The sequence below is a fragment of the Boeremia exigua genome (assembly GCF_020726555.1).
Source record: "Boeremia exigua strain MPI-SDFR-AT-0100 chromosome Unknown C7974scaffold_15, whole genome shotgun sequence".
Lineage (NCBI taxonomy): Eukaryota > Fungi > Ascomycota > Dothideomycetes > Pleosporales > Didymellaceae > Boeremia > Boeremia exigua.
Genome location: NW_025763532.1, coordinates 1,072,559 through 1,087,779, shown reverse-complemented (window position 1 = coordinate 1,087,779; position 15,221 = coordinate 1,072,559). Strand labels below are relative to the sequence as shown.

Genomic DNA, 15,221 nt, shown 5'->3' with positions numbered 1-15,221 from the left:
GGAATGAGCGCGACACGGTGCGGCATGCCCGCCCGCGGGATCCGGGAAGCAACAGACAGACAGCATTAGCGGCGCATGGATTGAGCTTTTTCTTTTCTCGAGTCTTTTCCCCTTTCCCCTCTCCCCTCTGCCCTCTCCCTTTTACCCATTTGCCTGCCTTGACTCCTCTTCTTCGCGCTACAGCGGGTTCTTGCGTGCGTTGCGGGAGGGGGATAACGGAGCGGTGCGTCATGATTGCGGATTCGAAGACTGATCAGATGGAAATGTGTGGTTGTGGTTGTTGCTGTTGTGGTGGATGTGGATGTGGATGTGGATGCGGATATGGATACCCCATGAATGAAATTGTGCCCGCGACTGTACTGTACTGCTGCATCCATCCTATCCCATCCATCTCATCGCATCCCACATATTCATCCTCCCCTTTCCCAGACCGCCCTCCTCTCCCGTCCTAGCCGCCTTCTGCGTATCCGCATCAGACATCCTCGACATGGACACCGCACACTTCTCCATCCGATATCATCAACACTTGCACGCCTCAAACATCACCCACCGCCTACTCACCTCCATCCACACAACAGCAACAAGTAGACGACGACATGGAATACGTTGTAATAGCATTGAGGTATACAGCAAAACAAACAACCCCGCAAGCTCCATCGCAATGCGCGTAACGCCGGGCAAATGCCGCTCGAATCGCGCCAACAACGCCAGCAACGCAGCAAACCCAAGCAAATACCCCCCTCGACTCGTGTATCGTATCGTGTATCATCGTGTATCATACCCTCCCCATCGCACTCAAGACATGGCCAACACCAAGGTGGGCCCTAATCATCTGCTGGCTCCACCCGCACAAGCACCTCCTCGAGAAACCCCTCGAGGAAGCCCGCGACCTCGCCGCCCATGCCCACCTCGCCGTTCTCGTCCCACTGGTCCAGCTCCTGGAACTGCTCGGTGATGCGGGAGACGAGGTGCCGTACGTTGTCGTGGCACTCCTGCCGCTCCTTCTTGCGGCGCCGATACGACTCGGGATCGCGCATAGCCTGCGCCGAGGCCGCGTCCTGCTTGTTCATGAGGTTGAGGTGGTAAGTGCGCCGCGAGAGGGCCGCCTCGAGGGCGGGCACGACGACGCCGGTCAGGGCTGTGATTTCGTTTTGGCTGGAGGTGGGTGGGTTGAGGAAGGCGAGGTCGGTCGGCTGCGGCTTTATCCGACCGAAGGAGTTGCGGGCTTGCAAGGCTTTCGCGGGCGGCAACAGGCTGCCGTTCAATGAATTCTGACTGCCGTTCTGGTGCGGTGGCGGCAGCGGCGCTTGGTGTTTGTTCCCAGGCAACGGCCCGCCAAAGAGCTCGTTTGAAGAACCCGAATCTGGGCGTGATTGTTTCGCGGGACTAACGGGTGCAAATGGTGAGTGTGGTGATGGCAGGGGTTTCTGGCCTGACAGTGACGGCAGTCGCTGCTGTCCCATGAGGGGCGGCAACGGCTTTTGGGCCGACAGCGAGGGCAGCTGATGGCTAGTTTGTGAGGCCGGGCTAGGGAGTGGCTTCGAATGCACCGATGTTGGTGTGCTGCCACGTGAGCCGGAGGCTCGAAATGGGGGTATCTCTGGCAGCGACATGGGAATGACACCTCTCGGGGTAGGGTTGCGCTGCTGTGGTGTGATTTCCATGCCTGCTATGTCATCCGCAATCGACCGCTGCATGTACTCTTCGTAGGCGTGTGCAAGAGGGGTCTGCCGGCGCGGACCGTGCGGTTTCGGAGGCGATGGCGTTGTCGGGCTTATGCCACGATTGAGAGGGGGTGAAAAGACGTTGGGCACAGGCGATGTTCGGAGCGGCTCCTGCTTGAGCGGCGGAAAGAAGACGGCCTTCTTGTCGGGCGAAGGTGGTAGAGGCACGCGTGACGCTGTGTTCAGTGACGTCGAGGGCGACGCGCCAGTCTTGAGGGGCGCCAGGCGTTTGGTGGGCGACGACGGCGGACTCGCTCGGATGGTGTCATCGTTCTCGTCGTGCCCAGTACGCTGGGCTACTGGTTTTCTCTGCGGGGATACGTTACGCGCGTTCGCACCAGCGTTGTTCAGCGGCGCAAGTGCTGGACCCCGGGCACCCACCACGGGGCGGATGGTGCCGAAATCCCACAAGTCTTCGTTGACCGGCTCTCTCCTCATCACAGGCAAATCCTCTTCCTCGTCTTCGGCAGCCTCCTTTGGATGTCTGATTCGCCAGTCCTGGTACCGTGTGATGAGTTCTTGGAGGCGAGCCGGCCGGCCGGCCTTCTTGATGAAGGAGGCGTTCAGGAGCTCTTTCGCTGTTGGACGCTCCTTAGGGTCCTTGCGCAGGCAGAGCTGGACGAACTCTTTGAACGACGCGGAGAAGTTGCCCTCCAACACGGGCGGCGGATTCTTGGGGATCAGGAAGAGGACCTTCATGGGGTGGATGTCGGCGTAAGGAGGCTCGCCGTTGGCCAGCTCGAGGGCGGTGATGCCAAGCGACCAAATGTCAGCCTTGCCGTCGTAGCCTGACTGCTTGATGACCTCGGGGGCCATCCAGAACGGGGTGCCGACGAAGGTGTTCTTCTTGGTCATGGTGGCGGAGAGCTGGCCCGAAACGCCAAAGTCGGCCAGCTTGACCTGACCGTTGGTGGTGACGAGGATGTTGGCAGCCTTGATGTCGCGGTGCAGCTTGTGGTCCTCGTGCAGATACGTCAGGCCCAGCAGCAGCTCGCGCAGCATGATGGCGATCTCGACCTCGGACAGCGGCCCCGGCTTCATGAGATCGGCACAACTGCCACCACCGCAGTACTCCATGACGATCCACAGGTCGGAGCCGTGCAGATATGAGCCGTAGTACTTGGTGACATAGGGCGAGTGCATGTTGGACAGAATCATGATCTCGCCCATAATGTCCTCGACCTCATCCTCGGCGTTCTCGACGTCGATGACCTTGATGGCAACGGTGCGGCCGGTGCGGCGGCACAGGCCCTTGTAGACCTTGCCGAAGCTGCCGCCGCCGATGCACTCCTGCTTGGTGTAGAGCGTGGTGGGGTCGACCGACGACTCCATCTCGGCCGCCATGCTGTCGGCCAGCTCGGTGGTGGCGAGCCGGGGGTGCGCCAATGCGTGCGGCGGTACGAGAGGTGCGTGGGCGGCGCGGCGACGGGCGGCGACGGGCGGCGACGGGCGGTGACGGGCAGAGCGGCAATGGGCGGTGCAGCAACGGGCGGCGCAGGCAACGAGCGGCGGCGCGGCAGGGGCCGGACAGAGGGGGCAGACGTCAAGGGAGCGCGCAGAGCGAGACGCTGCGAGTGCGCGGGCGGCAGCAGAGAAGGGACGGCGGCAGAGTGGACGTAGGCAGAGGCGTGGGCGGCAGCTAAGGAGGGACGGAGGCAGCCGCGGTGCCTGCGACAAAAAAAGTGCAACGCGCAATCAAGGTCGCGCGGTTCCAAGGTCGCGCCCCAGCCCTGGCGTCGGCTGTGTAGTCCGCGGTCGCGGTGGGCGCGTCGCCGTGTTTGATAAACACGCTTCGATCGATCGCGCGGGCAACCAGCCGGCGAGGGGCAGCGGCGTCGGTCGTCGATCGGCTTACTTGGGACTGGGGACTGGGGACAATGTGCACACGTCGCCGTCTGCGCACGATGGATTGGAAGTGTGGCACTTGAGCGTCTACGCAGTACATAGTACTGCACTGCACTGTAGTCTACGAAGAACTGCGTGCAGCCTTCAACCCTCTGTTTATGCCATCTCGACCGTGTTACCATCCTCCGTACGACCACAACGCAAAACACAGCACCGACACGCAAAACACAGCACCGACACGCAAAACACAGCACCGACACGCAAAACACAGCACCGACACGCAAAACACCTGCCGACCAACACCCTCCCTCTCGCAGCCTACCATCTGCCTCCGCCGGCCTGCCGCGAAACCCAACACCACAATTCTCATCCATCGTGCTCCGTCGACGCGTCGCGTTGCTCCACCTCTAGCTCCCGCTCGTCTCGTCTCGTCATCTCCCGCTTTCTGCACCGTGATTGGCCCTCGCGCGTCTAATTACCACGCTAGCTTTCCATCTTCGACACAGGACATCCGCAGCGAACCCACCGCAAAATTCCCCTCTTGAACAAAACGCGCTACAGCTGTCCTCCCTTGAACATGTCAGTCCACATGACCTGAATCTGATGCAGCCTCCTGCACTGTGAGCCGTGCAGAGAGACCGCGATCCATGACGTCGGGTGCATGAAGATGGCGTTACGTGCAAGGCAGTTGTCCCGTCACGTGCAATGCTACGTCACGTGCACAGTCGTCTCGAAATGGTAGCCATGATGGCCTCAACGTAGAGAGAATGCCTGCCTTCTCGAATGTATAGCAACTTGATCCCTGTTTCGTCTCCGCAATCGGCACTCGCGAATCGCCTTATCGGAGCCCACAACCCATCTTATCTCACGCCTCCACGAACCACGTTGTGATGTATCTGCCGAGCTCGGAACGACCCACCTTGGCACCATGAACATCAGCCATGTACAACGCAGGGCGTGCGATTAGCTACAACCGTCTAGCCTCGTGATCACGATTACAAACCACCTTGTATCAAAACCGCTGTTTGTGCCAGCGTACGAAGTGCCCGTACTTCCAACTCTGAACATACCACCACCATGGCCGCCCAAAGAGAAGCCGTCACCTCTCCCAATGCCCCCCCACCTCCCCCCTTTCTCTCACAAGCCATCCGCGACGGTAACCTGCTGTTCTGCTCTGGCCAAGTTGCCGTCGACCCGGCCACAAATGCGCTCGTCCCCGGCACAGTCCAGGACCGTACCGTACGCTAATCACATACCTGCACCACACCTCACACTGACCCACAATAGAGGCAAGTTCTCCGCAACCTCGCCGCGGTCCTCGAAAGCGGCAACTCCAGCCTTGCCCTCGTCAACAAGATTAACATCTTCCTTGTCGAGCCCGCTGATTTTGCGGCCATGAACGAGGTGTACGAGACGTTCTTCCCAGGGACCAAGCCGGTAAGTCTAGTCGCAAGACAGGGGGTAGAGTGCTGTACTAACTTGAAAGGCGCGCACGTGCGTGTTCGTCAAGGCACTACCGCTGGGTACGGATGTCGAGATTGAGTGTGTGGCTAGTGTTGGGGGAACGGCAAGGCTGTAGCTGCACAGGCTGGGATAACGGACGTACTTGGCAATTCACTACAGGCTAGCGGGGCTTAGAGTAGCATGCTGGGGGGGGGGGGGGGGGGGGGGGCTGGGCTGGAGCCTGCCGCCTGGTTCGTTGCGTGGCAGGGGTGCGGGACTCGTGTCTGCGGAGGCTGTCACCTAGGCCTGCATAAGCGTGCATGATCTGATAACTCTGCTGGGACATCGGGCGTGAAGAAGCGAGAAATAGCATTCGCTAGAGATCTATACAGCCGCTAAAAATATATAACAGTGCGTAAACATTTCAAGTCATCCGCATATCGAATCAAGCCAATTTCGACCCAACTACGATCCATTTTAGGCACCGGCTCAGGCCATGTCCTTGGAGTTGACGGCCTCGAGGTGTGTGCGCGTACCCGCCTTCTCGTTTCCGTAGTCCGAGCCAGAGTCGCCGTCTGCGTGGAAGCTGTCCACCACTGTGCTGCTGAAGTGACGCGCCGACACCCTCTTCTCGAACAGAATATCCATCTCGGCGTAGGTGCGGCCCTTGGGCTCGGGGAGGCGGAAGAAAGCCCACACGAAGCACACGAAGCAGGTACCAGCGTAGAAGAATCCAGTTTTTGCGCCCCAGTTCTGCGGATTGTTAGTATTTGGCTTCATGTTGGGGGTAAAGAGAAGGACTTACCCATGCACCAGGGTTCAGCATGCGAGGTGTGAGCACATTACCGACGCAGGAAGCGACGTTGTAGAAGTTGCGGGCCAGTACGACAGTCTTCTGGCGGAGTCGCGTGGATGGGATCTCAGCGACGATGGCGTAGCACACGGGGCCGACGGTAATGTTGTAGACACAGGCAAAGGTGAGCAGAAGCGCGCCAATGGCCCACTGGGCGCCTGTATTGCCCCTATCGATTGTGCCGCACGCGCCGATGACAACGAGGATCGTGACCATGGCGAGGTCACCGCAGACGTACAGTGTGCGTCGGCCGACGCGGGGGATGAGCGCCCACGCGATGAAGACACCGACTGCGCCGATAGCGTATTGGCCGAGTGACATGGAGAAAGAGCTGGACTCGTCGAGACCGGCCTGTATGAAGAAATAGGTGGAGTTTCCAATCAGGGCGGCACCGCAGAAGGCTTGGGTGAACCAGGTCATGCAGGCGATCTCAGTGCGGCGGAGATCAGTGCCGCGGAAGCAATCGATGTACGAAGTGCCCTCGGAAACAGCCTTCTCGAGCTCGTTGGTGTGGCGCATCATGGCAATAGTCTCATCGGCGTTGAAGTCAGGGTGCTTTTCGGCGGAGGTGAGGCGCTGCAGCATGAGCTTGGCGGCTTCATCGCGGCCCTTGCGGACGAGCCACCAGGGAGATTCGGGTGCGAAGTAGATCCCGATGAGAATGGGGGTGGGCCAGAGCCACTGCAGAGCGTAGGGGATGCGGTAAGCCCACTCGTCAGGCCTGAGCGCGACGCCCTTCAGCACACCGGAGGCAAGGAATTGGCCAATGACCCAGCAGAGATTAACGTAGGTGGTGAGAATAGGACGAAGGGGCACGGGAGTAACCTCGGCGGCATATGTGCATGTCAGGGTCTAGCGCGAAATTGTCAGCACCAATTCACCTTCACCAACACCAACACCAACCAACCAACCAACACCAACCCACCAAAACCAACACAACAACACCAAAACAACAAAAGGAGATGGAATACTCACTTGGAACACACCCCATGGAATTCCACACAGTATCAAACCAGACAATAACATCTGGATGTTCTGGGCGAAGAAGACGATGAAGATGAAAAGGTTGACAGCGAAGAGCGCCCCCATCATTGTCTTTTTGTATCCAAAGCGGTCCGCTATGTACCCGTTAAGAAGAAGCCCGAAGAATTCGCCTACAAAGGCACCGTTGGTGAGGCCGGACTGCCATGCTGCGGTGATCTCCCATGACCCATCGGGCAGCTGGGAGCCGTAACGCTGCTTGAAGGCCGGGGCAGCGAAGAGAGAACCGATGAGAACTTTGTCGAAACCCTCCATGATGATAGCCGTGGAGAGCAAGACGGACCATGCTACGGCCTTGGGGTAGAGCCTGATGCCTTCGCGCAGAGACATCTTCTGCTCCATTTCGGTGGCCTTGCTGGCAGCGTGGGCGACCTGCCTGTGGTCAGGCATGGCGATTGAGAGCTTGCGCTGCTGGTCAATATCGACCGCGACGACGCTGCTGTTGCGACGAGACATGGTGGCGAAGGGTTGTCGAACTCGGTTTGAAGGAGAATAGCCGTGAAGCCAACAACGACCTCTTGTTTGATCTGGAACTGTGGAGTTGGATCTGAGCTTGCTGATGATCTTCTCTTTTGGGTGGCCTTGAGGTTGTCTTATACAAATTGCTCGAGCTTCAGCATGCGAGTATCATGCCGTGACCATGCACTGCCAAGTGAGGGAATACCAGTGGTGTGGTCTGGAGAATGACGCGGGGAGACAGGCGAACACAGGGGCGTCGAAGCCACGCCCGTCGTAATTCTGCACTTGAGATCTCCATCTGGGGATAGCCTGCTTCTAGTCTGGGGAAGCGGCGCCGACGGTCTAGCCAGCAGTTTAGAGTCGTCAGGAGGTTGAATTTCGATTTGCACTATGTCGGTCCGACTTACCCAATCTCAGCATTTAGATGAGCACCGCACATCACGTGTGCTGAGCCTAGCCGTTAGGCGAGTCCAAAGATCTCGCCTCCGAGCTAGAGATGCACTGTGAACGGGTGAAGCAAGGGATTTGATTCGCACGTTGTCGGCGCGCCGATCTCGAGGTGTTCGTGCCACTCGTTGTGCTTCCCCACATTCAGCTTCCAAGCCTCTAACGCACCCTTGCCTCGTTTAGTTTTCGAGGGGTGCGGAGAGACACGACGTGCACACCACCTTGCCACCCCATGGGAAAGCTTAGTGACTCGTGAATCGGAACCCAACGGCATCCACCCTCCCCAACCCACTGCCGAGATCATCGGCCCGGGCTTCAGCCAATTGCAATCTTTCCGAAAATCATCCCGCTCATCCCGTGGAGAGCCTCAATATCAGATGGATACTCAACTACAGGTGAGTATTACTCTAAAGTTCGCCTTCTGCTCCATTAAACATCCCACGCTTGCAACGATTTGATGCTATAAGAGCCGGTCTCGCAAGCCACTCGACTATCGAAAGAAAAGCCTCTGATCGTGTGACTTTGTCCGTCTACGTTCAAGTTCATTAAGCCTACTTCTATACTTCTTGCTTCCGTCTTTTCATCACACACCTGACATGACTGTCACACAGAGACCCTGGTGGAAGGATGGTGTCGTCTACCAGATCTACCCCGCCTCCTTCAAGGACTCCAATGGAGATGGAGTTGGCGATTTCCAGGGTATCATTTCTGAGCTAGATTACATTCGCTCTATCGGTGTCGACACTATCTGGATCTGCCCTATGTACGACAGTCCTCAAGTTGACATGGGATACGACATCCGTAACTATGAAGACGTCTATGCTCCATACGGCACGCTTGACGATATGCAGAGGTTGATCGATGAGACACACGCTCGTGGAATGCGTATCATCCTTGACCTTGTCGTCAACCACACTTCAGACCAGGTAAGTGCACTTGTACTGCGTAACAATCGGTCGTGTTGACAGACATCAGCACAAATGGTTTCTTGAGTCTCGCTCATCGAAAGACAACCCCAAGCGTGACTGGTACATTTGGCGTCCTGCTCGCTATGTGAATGGTGAACGCAAGACTCCAAACAACTGGGTTTCCAACTTCTTAGGAAGCGTCTGGGAGTGGGACGAGCACACGCAGGAGTACTATCTCCATTTGTTCTGCCCAGAACAGCCTGACCTAAACTGGGAGAACGAAGAGACCCGTAAGGCTATCTACAAGTCTGCAATGGAATTTTGGCTCGACCGCGGTGTTGATGGTTTCCGCGTTGACACTGTCAACATGTACAGTAAGGGAGAGATGCTCGATGCTCCTGTCACAGACCCTGGTTCCGAGTGGCAACCTGCAGGCTACCAGTACTGCAACGGCCCCAGGATGAAAGAATTCCTTGGTGAAATGAACGAGGTCCTTAGCAGGTATGACGCTATGACTGTCGGTGAATGCCCTAACACCAGAGAAATGTCACGTGTTCTCGAATACGTCTCCGCAAAGGAAAAGCAGCTGAACATGGTCTTCCAGTTCGACGTTGTGGACGTTGGTCAGGGCCCATACAAGTTCCAGACCACACCACGTAACTGGATCTTGCCCGACTTTAAGAAGGCTATTGCACGCACACAAGACCTCATCCGCGGCAGCGACGGTTGGACGACTGTTTTCCTTGAGAACCACGATCAATCTCGCTCCATCACGCGTTTTACTTCCGACGCCCCCGAGCACCGCGTCGCTGGCGGCAAGATGCTTAGTCTGATGATGTGCGCGCTCTCCGGCACGCTCTTCATCTACCAGGGCCAGGAGCTCGGCATGACGAACTTCCCTAAGAGTTGGACCATGGACGAGTTCAAGGACGTTGATTCCAGCAACTACTACAAGATGGTTGCACGCCGCACAAACAATGACCCAATTGCCCTGGAAGCCGCACACACCTCCCTTCAGCACCTGGCTCGCGATCACTCGCGCGTGCCCATCAGCTGGTCCACCGGTCCTACCAATGGCTTCTCGCCGCCCGATGCGACGGCGGAGCCGTGGATGCGCCCGCTCGAAGACGCAGACGTGTGCAACGCGAAGCAGCAGCAGACCGACAAGGATTCGGTGCTGTCGTACTGGAAGCGCATGCTGGCTGTGCGCAAGCAATACGCGGACCTGCTCGTGCACGGCCAGTACGATGATTTGGATGTGGAGAATCGCGATTTCTATGCTTTCACCAAGACATGGAACGGCAAGAAGGCGTTTGTTATTTGCAACTTTACAGACAAGGTGCAGAAGCTATTTGTTCCTAACCAGGTTGGAAGTGTCAAGAGGGAGTTGCTCATCAGCAGCGTGAATGAGCCGGTGGAGGAAGAGCTGTCTGCTTGGGAGGGCAGAATTTATTTGCTGGCGAACTAGGCTCCTACGTTGCAGGATAATGGCCATGTATATCTTAGCTTTAGGTATTGTGATAGCTACAAATTCTGTTGAAGTTGGGTAGCTCAAAGTCGCTTATCCGACGTGTTTTCGGAAACTCGAAAGCTAGGCAGCTTTCTTACGGGTTATTGCAGATGTCTCAAAGGAAATGAACAAGATCCTGATAGCTTCGTCATTAATATTGACTAAGTGGTAAAATGTGCCATGGTCAGCCGCTTCGATATGTGATTCCATGTAGCCAGTTGACCGACCCTGACCTCTCTCGGAATCCCCACACCCTCAGTCCGCTGTGCCTGCAATTGCTCCAGGGCCTGTTCATCAGCCATTTCCTCAAGGCCCGCCGCCGTTTTGGACTGCGCCACCTGGTACCAGGGATCATTCGCGCAGGGACTCTGCAGATCTAGCGGCAAATTGGGCGAACTGGCGTTGCTGACCGCCTCGGGAAACATGGTCTGCAGGCGCTCAAGCTTTTCAAGCAGGATTCCTCGCCGGGTCGCGTCCAATTGGGGCAAAAGGAGGACAAAGTCCAGGATGAAGAGGAAATCGTCGATGCGTAGGGCCGTCTCTTCCAGCGTAGCTGCAGGGATATGGATTAGGACGTCAGCAATTGTGTCAGTGATTTCGAACAGTTTCTGCGTGATCGAGCTGCCGTGCACCTCGATGTCCTCGCGTGACATGCTTGACAGCTGATGCCGTAATGACTGCGATAATCGGACAGGGAAGAGCAGCGACAGGCATTCCTTTGACGAACGCGAGGAAAGCAGTGTCTGGCCCATGGCCAGCCGCCAGACTAGCGTGCGGAGCCATTCGCGTGTGATGGTCAGGTCGGCGCGCTGCATCATGGAAAGATTTGCTAGCTCCAACGCGTCAGCTTCCGGATCCCCCTCGAGCTCACGCGACTTGGCCTCGACCCACGTACTGGTGACGGGGCCGGTTTGTCCGGCCGCGCCGAGCCAGCTGCTGAGGAACTCTGTGTCTAGAAGTCGGAAAAGCTTGATGATTTGATTGAACCCCTCGTGTACTTGTATAGGGATGGTGGGGTCGTCTTCAGGTAATGTGTAAAGTGGGAACATGATGGCTTGCCGGTAATCCAGAATGGCGAGGAAGCGCTCGTGAATGTAAGCTTGCCAATACAAGCGCTGGCGTCTTGATCTTTCCGGTCCCGACAGGCTTGCGACGTGCTCTGGATTGTCGATGCGTAACAGTTGTATTGCGCTGATGGCATCCCGCATCCAGTGGAAAGCTGCATCGCTACCCTGCAAACTCATGAGACAGTTATGAATGAAGATTGACTGCATGGCTCGCATAACCGACGAGTGATGGCTCTTATGTGGTGGTTTCATTGTATCGACGGACAAGTCCATCAGGTTTTCGATGGTCCGCACAACTTCTTCTGTTCGCCTGTCCCCATAACGGGTCAGGTTGAGAGTGCAGCCACCAAAAGAATATACGAAGGATCGCATTTCTGGATCATGGTCCATTGAGTTGATATAATGTCGTACCTCGTGCTCAGCAATGACTGGTTGCACAGGATAAACGCCCTCCATGTAATCTGATATAAGGTCCAGAAAAAAGGCCTTGTTGTAGTGAGGGCCAACGGGTGATTCAGGGGATGCTGACATAGGTCAGTTTTGACCTACTGGAGCCAGTGTTGATTGTATCGTGAGCGAAGACGTACCTGAACTGAAATCATTGCGCTCGAAGGAGTATGTGAAACCGTTATACGGTTGAATGTGCTGTCCATTTGCCGGAAGTATAACAGGCGGTGATGTCGTGTGAGGGTGGTTCATATGGTTTCTAAACTCGGAGATAATATGACCTCTCTTGCCCTGGCTTCTGAGCTTGCCGGAAGCGGAGTACACACATCTCAGACCGAGATGACTGCACTGTTGACATCGCTCCTGACCGTTGCACTTCACCTTACGGCGCTTGCATGCATCGCATGCTTTGGAAACTCTTTTTTGAGTTGATGGGTCCATGATAGCGGACCATGGTGTGCAGGAAAATGCTCTTGTAAGGATCTTCACGGGGTGTGGGTGATGAGGTGCGGGAAGGGAAGGCTGTGGAGTGCGGAGAAACCGGAGGGCTAGTACGTTTTCGGTCTACCCTCAATCGTCCTGATTTGCTCGTCTGCCTCTATATTATATTGACATGCGGACACGCGCAGGTACTAGAATTATGCATGGAAGCAGGGGTGAGATGTATGTAAGAACGGACATGTAGTTGGAATCGGTAATTCTAACGAACCTTGTATTCAGCAGCAGCCAAGACTGACCACATGGCACATGCTTGACCAAATGCACCAACGAACGTGTCATCAGTATAATCTCCACCAGTTCTTTTACCACCTGAAACTTGCGCCAGATGCGTGTGGACTCTCAGTAGCTGCACCATTGCCGTGAACATGTGAAAGGATAGCACCGGTCAAGCTCGGCCATGACTCTCTCGAACAGCCCGTAAACCAATGGGTGCAAAGGCTAAGCCAAGCGACGCTCGCGCCATAATCCCAGATCATCGTAGCTTGAATGTGGAGTAATAGCGTTGTGACATGCTCCGAAATGACAGGGTCGTACAGGTTTGAAAAAATTGGCTTCACGGCATGCAGTGTCGCACGTTCTTACGCGAAGGCGACCACAAGGCAAGGAATAGGATTGCGAGAAAAGAATACTTCAATGACCACAATGATCTAGACATCGCTTCGCTACGCTATGCTATACTCCTCTACGGTGCCTATGCAAGTCTAGAGGTAGGCAAATTCAGCCTGGGCTATGCAAAAATGAACAACGGAAGTTGAACGCTTGAGAATCAACAAGCCAATATCAAAAATGCAGTGTCTCTCCGGGCCTTAGTCGTCGTACAATATCCCCTTCAAGATGCCGCTGCCCGCCCCAGTAAGGGCGTTTTCCAATTCAGCAGTGCCCACCGCACTCGCGACTCTCCGATCCTCAACGACGACACCTGGGAAACCGCTGGTCTTTCTGCCTCTCCTGCTCGGTGTACCAGCGTCCGCCACTAGAGACCCTGCCTTGCCCTCAACAGCCGAGATGACTGACAATGTCTCCAGACTGCCGACAATATCGCGGAATTCGGTGCTAGTGAGTGGATGAAGTACGTTCTCACGCTTGCAAAGGCCGGTGTAGGCTTCAAATAGCTCTTTAATGGTTGGAGCAGTGTTGTGCGACCTTGAAGGCGTGTTAAGGACGCTTTCGCCCGCTGAAGCGCGCTTTTTTCTCTCCATAGCAGAGAGAGAGCAAAGGACTGCCTTCTGCTGGAGGTTGAGATTCTGGAGGCGTTGCGTTGTGCCATTACTGAAGACTGCTGCGGTGATTTTGGCCATGTGAGCAATAGTAGCTCTAGGGGCTGTTTCGGTAGTAAGTTGACCCAAAGACGTCGCAAGAGCATCCTGTGGTTTTGACTTCGAGGGTGACCTAGAAGCAGCCGGCGAAAGATTGATGTTCTCGATTAGCGGCGTCTTGGAAGGGGAGGGTGTAGGCGATGGTGTAATTTCTGCAGTCTGGATTGCGTGTTTGCTGCGGGTATCAGCCTCGATCAAGTCAATCGCTCTTCGACAGATATCCAGAGCCTTGCGTAAATCCCCAGACTGTGCAGCAACCTTCTTCGAGAGGAACATGATAGCAGTCGGATGGATAAAGGGCAGGTGTTCGGACCCAGCCGGTTGCAGCGTCTTTAACTTCGATGTGATAACCGAAGAAACCTGCTGCGCTGTATATGGAAGGAATGGCAGAAGATGAGGCTTCAGACCTCGGGCTTTGAGCCTGGGAAGGAAGCGGTCCGTAAAGTCGAGTGCATTTGCAATTCCGACCAGAACTAGGCCCGAGTTCTTTTGCAAAGACCACTCAAAGATGCTGTACAACAAGTCGATGTCCAGCTCCAGAAGGTGGTCGACTTCATCGAGTGTGACCACGTATGAAGTCTTGCGCTGCATGAATAGCTTTCTCAGTTCCTCCATTTCATCGCCTTCGGCGATCTCTGTGATATCCACGAACTCCTCGAGTAATGTTCTGTACATGTCCACCGCGTTCTTGATACTCATACAGTTGATGTACCCAGTCTTGACAGATCCGTCCGCTGCGACTGTTCGGCATACATCGCTGACGAAAGCGCTCTTTCCTGTACCCGGTGGGCCAGAAACATAAATGCAGCCAGACTTCTTCGACTTGCTTCGTTGAGAGATGAAGGATCGTAGCTCGTTGCGTTCCGCGTCGCGTCCGAACAGTACTGTGGGAGCTGACCCCCGGGCAAAGACCTGACGTGCTTCATTGTAGATTGTTGGCGCCGTGCTTCGAGGTGTACCGGATGTGCGCGGGGTGCGGGGGTGTCAATGGTCTGCCAGCGATGATGAGTCGTCGTGTTGGTGTGACTGCGACTTTGTTGGAGAGCGCGTCACGGTGTCGCGGTGTTGAGGGCGTGCAGACAGCCCTTTCTGCGATACGAGCAGGAATTTTGGCCGGTGAGTTCTCCTTTGCTGCCTCTAATGGCAGCCGCGATGCGATGGTCTTAGCCGGCGTTGCGCGAGCTTTCCTTCCGCGTTTGGAGCACGGCTCCTCCTCAACATCCTCCCCCATCTCCACATCGACCCCATCTTTGATTTGCGCGCCCTGCTTCTTTGGTGTAGTAAACGGATTCTCCTGCTCTGCTTCATCGAGAATCACGAACGCTGTACGGCGTGTCGCGCGTGTCGGCGTGCCGGGATTTACATCTGCAGAACGTGTGAGCTTTGCGTTGACAGGGAAAAGTCGACAGGGGTACTGATAGCGCTTACCTGGAGTTGCAGTGCGAGCAGAACTGCGTGTCCTTTTCCCGAGAACTGTGGAAGGCATGTTGAACGCGCAGAAGGTGCAATGGTTGGTGTGGGAAGGTGCACCGGCGACTGAATGATGAGGAAGGAGCTACGGCGCGAACGCGAAACGCGAGGAAAGCGCGACGCGTTGAGTGCCACAAATTGGGTTAGCGCATAAGGCCCGTGCGCGCCGCACCGTCGCCGCTTATTCCGT

At 55.9% G+C, this 15,221-nt stretch overlaps 6 protein-coding genes across 6 annotated transcripts; 2 read left to right on the top strand and 4 right to left on the bottom strand.

Annotated features, from left to right (window-relative positions):
* Positions 1-600: 600 nt before the first annotated feature.
* Positions 601-3,157, bottom strand: C7974DRAFT_84787 (kinase-like domain-containing protein). Its single transcript, XM_046147373.1, has one exon. It carries the CDS (start codon positions 3,066-3,068, stop codon positions 825-827), a length of 2,244 nt encoding a protein of 747 aa, XP_045991615.1. The 5' UTR covers positions 3,069-3,157; the 3' UTR covers positions 601-824.
* A 1,340-nt stretch (positions 3,158-4,497) lies between these two features.
* On the top strand, positions 4,498-5,229 carry C7974DRAFT_346677 (protein mmf2, mitochondrial precursor). Its single transcript, XM_046139385.1, has 3 exons — positions 4,498-4,808; positions 4,857-5,006; positions 5,056-5,229. The coding sequence occupies exons 1-3, from the start codon at positions 4,647-4,649 to the stop codon at positions 5,146-5,148; spliced, it is 405 nt and encodes a 134-aa protein (XP_045991614.1). The 5' UTR covers positions 4,498-4,646; the 3' UTR covers positions 5,149-5,229.
* A 151-nt stretch (positions 5,230-5,380) lies between these two features.
* C7974DRAFT_406269 (maltose permease MAL61) lies at positions 5,381-7,739 on the bottom strand. The gene is made up of 3 exons (XM_046143130.1): positions 6,841-7,739; positions 5,818-6,717; positions 5,381-5,765 (listed from the first exon to the last, which is right to left on the bottom strand). Exons 1-3 carry the CDS (start codon positions 7,360-7,362, stop codon positions 5,502-5,504), a joined length of 1,686 nt encoding a protein of 561 aa, XP_045991613.1. The 5' UTR covers positions 7,363-7,739; the 3' UTR covers positions 5,381-5,501.
* Positions 7,740-8,262: 523 nt separating this feature from the next.
* C7974DRAFT_84760 (glycoside hydrolase superfamily) lies at positions 8,263-10,290 on the top strand. The gene is made up of 2 exons (XM_046147372.1): positions 8,263-8,738; positions 8,788-10,290. Exons 1-2 carry the CDS (start codon positions 8,409-8,411, stop codon positions 10,186-10,188), a joined length of 1,731 nt encoding a protein of 576 aa, XP_045991612.1. The 5' UTR covers positions 8,263-8,408; the 3' UTR covers positions 10,189-10,290.
* C7974DRAFT_84752 (uncharacterized protein) lies at positions 10,290-12,307 on the bottom strand. Its single transcript, XM_046147371.1, has 2 exons — positions 11,885-12,307; positions 10,290-11,821 (listed from the first exon to the last, which is right to left on the bottom strand). The coding sequence occupies exons 1-2, from the start codon at positions 12,183-12,185 to the stop codon at positions 10,392-10,394; spliced, it is 1,731 nt and encodes a 576-aa protein (XP_045991611.1). The 5' UTR covers positions 12,186-12,307; the 3' UTR covers positions 10,290-10,391.
* Positions 12,308-12,880: 573 nt separating this feature from the next.
* On the bottom strand, positions 12,881-15,126 carry C7974DRAFT_406265 (P-loop containing nucleoside triphosphate hydrolase protein). Its single transcript, XM_046143129.1, has 3 exons — positions 14,990-15,126; positions 14,589-14,926; positions 12,881-14,473 (listed from the first exon to the last, which is right to left on the bottom strand). The coding sequence occupies exons 1-3, from the start codon at positions 15,045-15,047 to the stop codon at positions 13,052-13,054; spliced, it is 1,818 nt and encodes a 605-aa protein (XP_045991610.1). The 5' UTR covers positions 15,048-15,126; the 3' UTR covers positions 12,881-13,051.
* Between the last annotated feature and the right edge of the window lie 95 nt (positions 15,127-15,221).

Excerpts from the sequence above, each read along its gene's own strand:
- C7974DRAFT_346677 (XM_046139385.1), top strand. The coding sequence starts at position 4,647 with ATGGCCGCCCAAAGAGAAGCCGTCACCTCTCCCAATGCCCCCCCACCT. Across the intron at positions 4,809-4,856 it reads GCACAGTCCAGGACCGTACC|AGGCAAGTTCTCCGCAACCT; the intron begins GTACGCTAATCA and ends GACCCACAATAG. Across the intron at positions 5,007-5,055 it reads TCTTCCCAGGGACCAAGCCG|GCGCGCACGTGCGTGTTCGT; the intron begins GTAAGTCTAGTC and ends CTAACTTGAAAG.
- C7974DRAFT_84787 (XM_046147373.1), bottom strand. The coding sequence starts at position 3,068 with ATGGCGGCCGAGATGGAGTCGTCGGTCGACCCCACCACGCTCTACACC.
- C7974DRAFT_406265 (XM_046143129.1), bottom strand. The coding sequence starts at position 15,047 with ATGCCTTCCACAGTTCTCGGGAAAAGGACACGCAGTTCTGCTCGCACT. Across the intron at positions 14,927-14,989 it reads TGCTCGCACTGCAACTCCAG|ATGTAAATCCCGGCACGCCG; the intron begins GTAAGCGCTATC and ends CACGTTCTGCAG. Across the intron at positions 14,474-14,588 it reads CGCTCTCCAACAAAGTCGCA|GTCTTTGCCCGGGGGTCAGC; the intron begins GTCACACCAACA and ends GAAGCACGTCAG.
- C7974DRAFT_406269 (XM_046143130.1), bottom strand. The coding sequence starts at position 7,362 with ATGTCTCGTCGCAACAGCAGCGTCGTCGCGGTCGATATTGACCAGCAG. Across the intron at positions 6,718-6,840 it reads TTCCATGGGGTGTGTTCCAA|ACCCTGACATGCACATATGC; the intron begins GTGAGTATTCCA and ends ATTTCGCGCTAG. Across the intron at positions 5,766-5,817 it reads TGCTGAACCCTGGTGCATGG|AACTGGGGCGCAAAAACTGG; the intron begins GTAAGTCCTTCT and ends AACAATCCGCAG.
- C7974DRAFT_84752 (XM_046147371.1), bottom strand. The coding sequence starts at position 12,185 with ATGGACCCATCAACTCAAAAAAGAGTTTCCAAAGCATGCGATGCATGC. Across the intron at positions 11,822-11,884 it reads GCGCAATGATTTCAGTTCAG|CATCCCCTGAATCACCCGTT; the intron begins GTACGTCTTCGC and ends GACCTATGTCAG.
- C7974DRAFT_84760 (XM_046147372.1), top strand. The coding sequence starts at position 8,409 with ATGACTGTCACACAGAGACCCTGGTGGAAGGATGGTGTCGTCTACCAG. Across the intron at positions 8,739-8,787 it reads TCAACCACACTTCAGACCAG|CACAAATGGTTTCTTGAGTC; the intron begins GTAAGTGCACTT and ends GACAGACATCAG.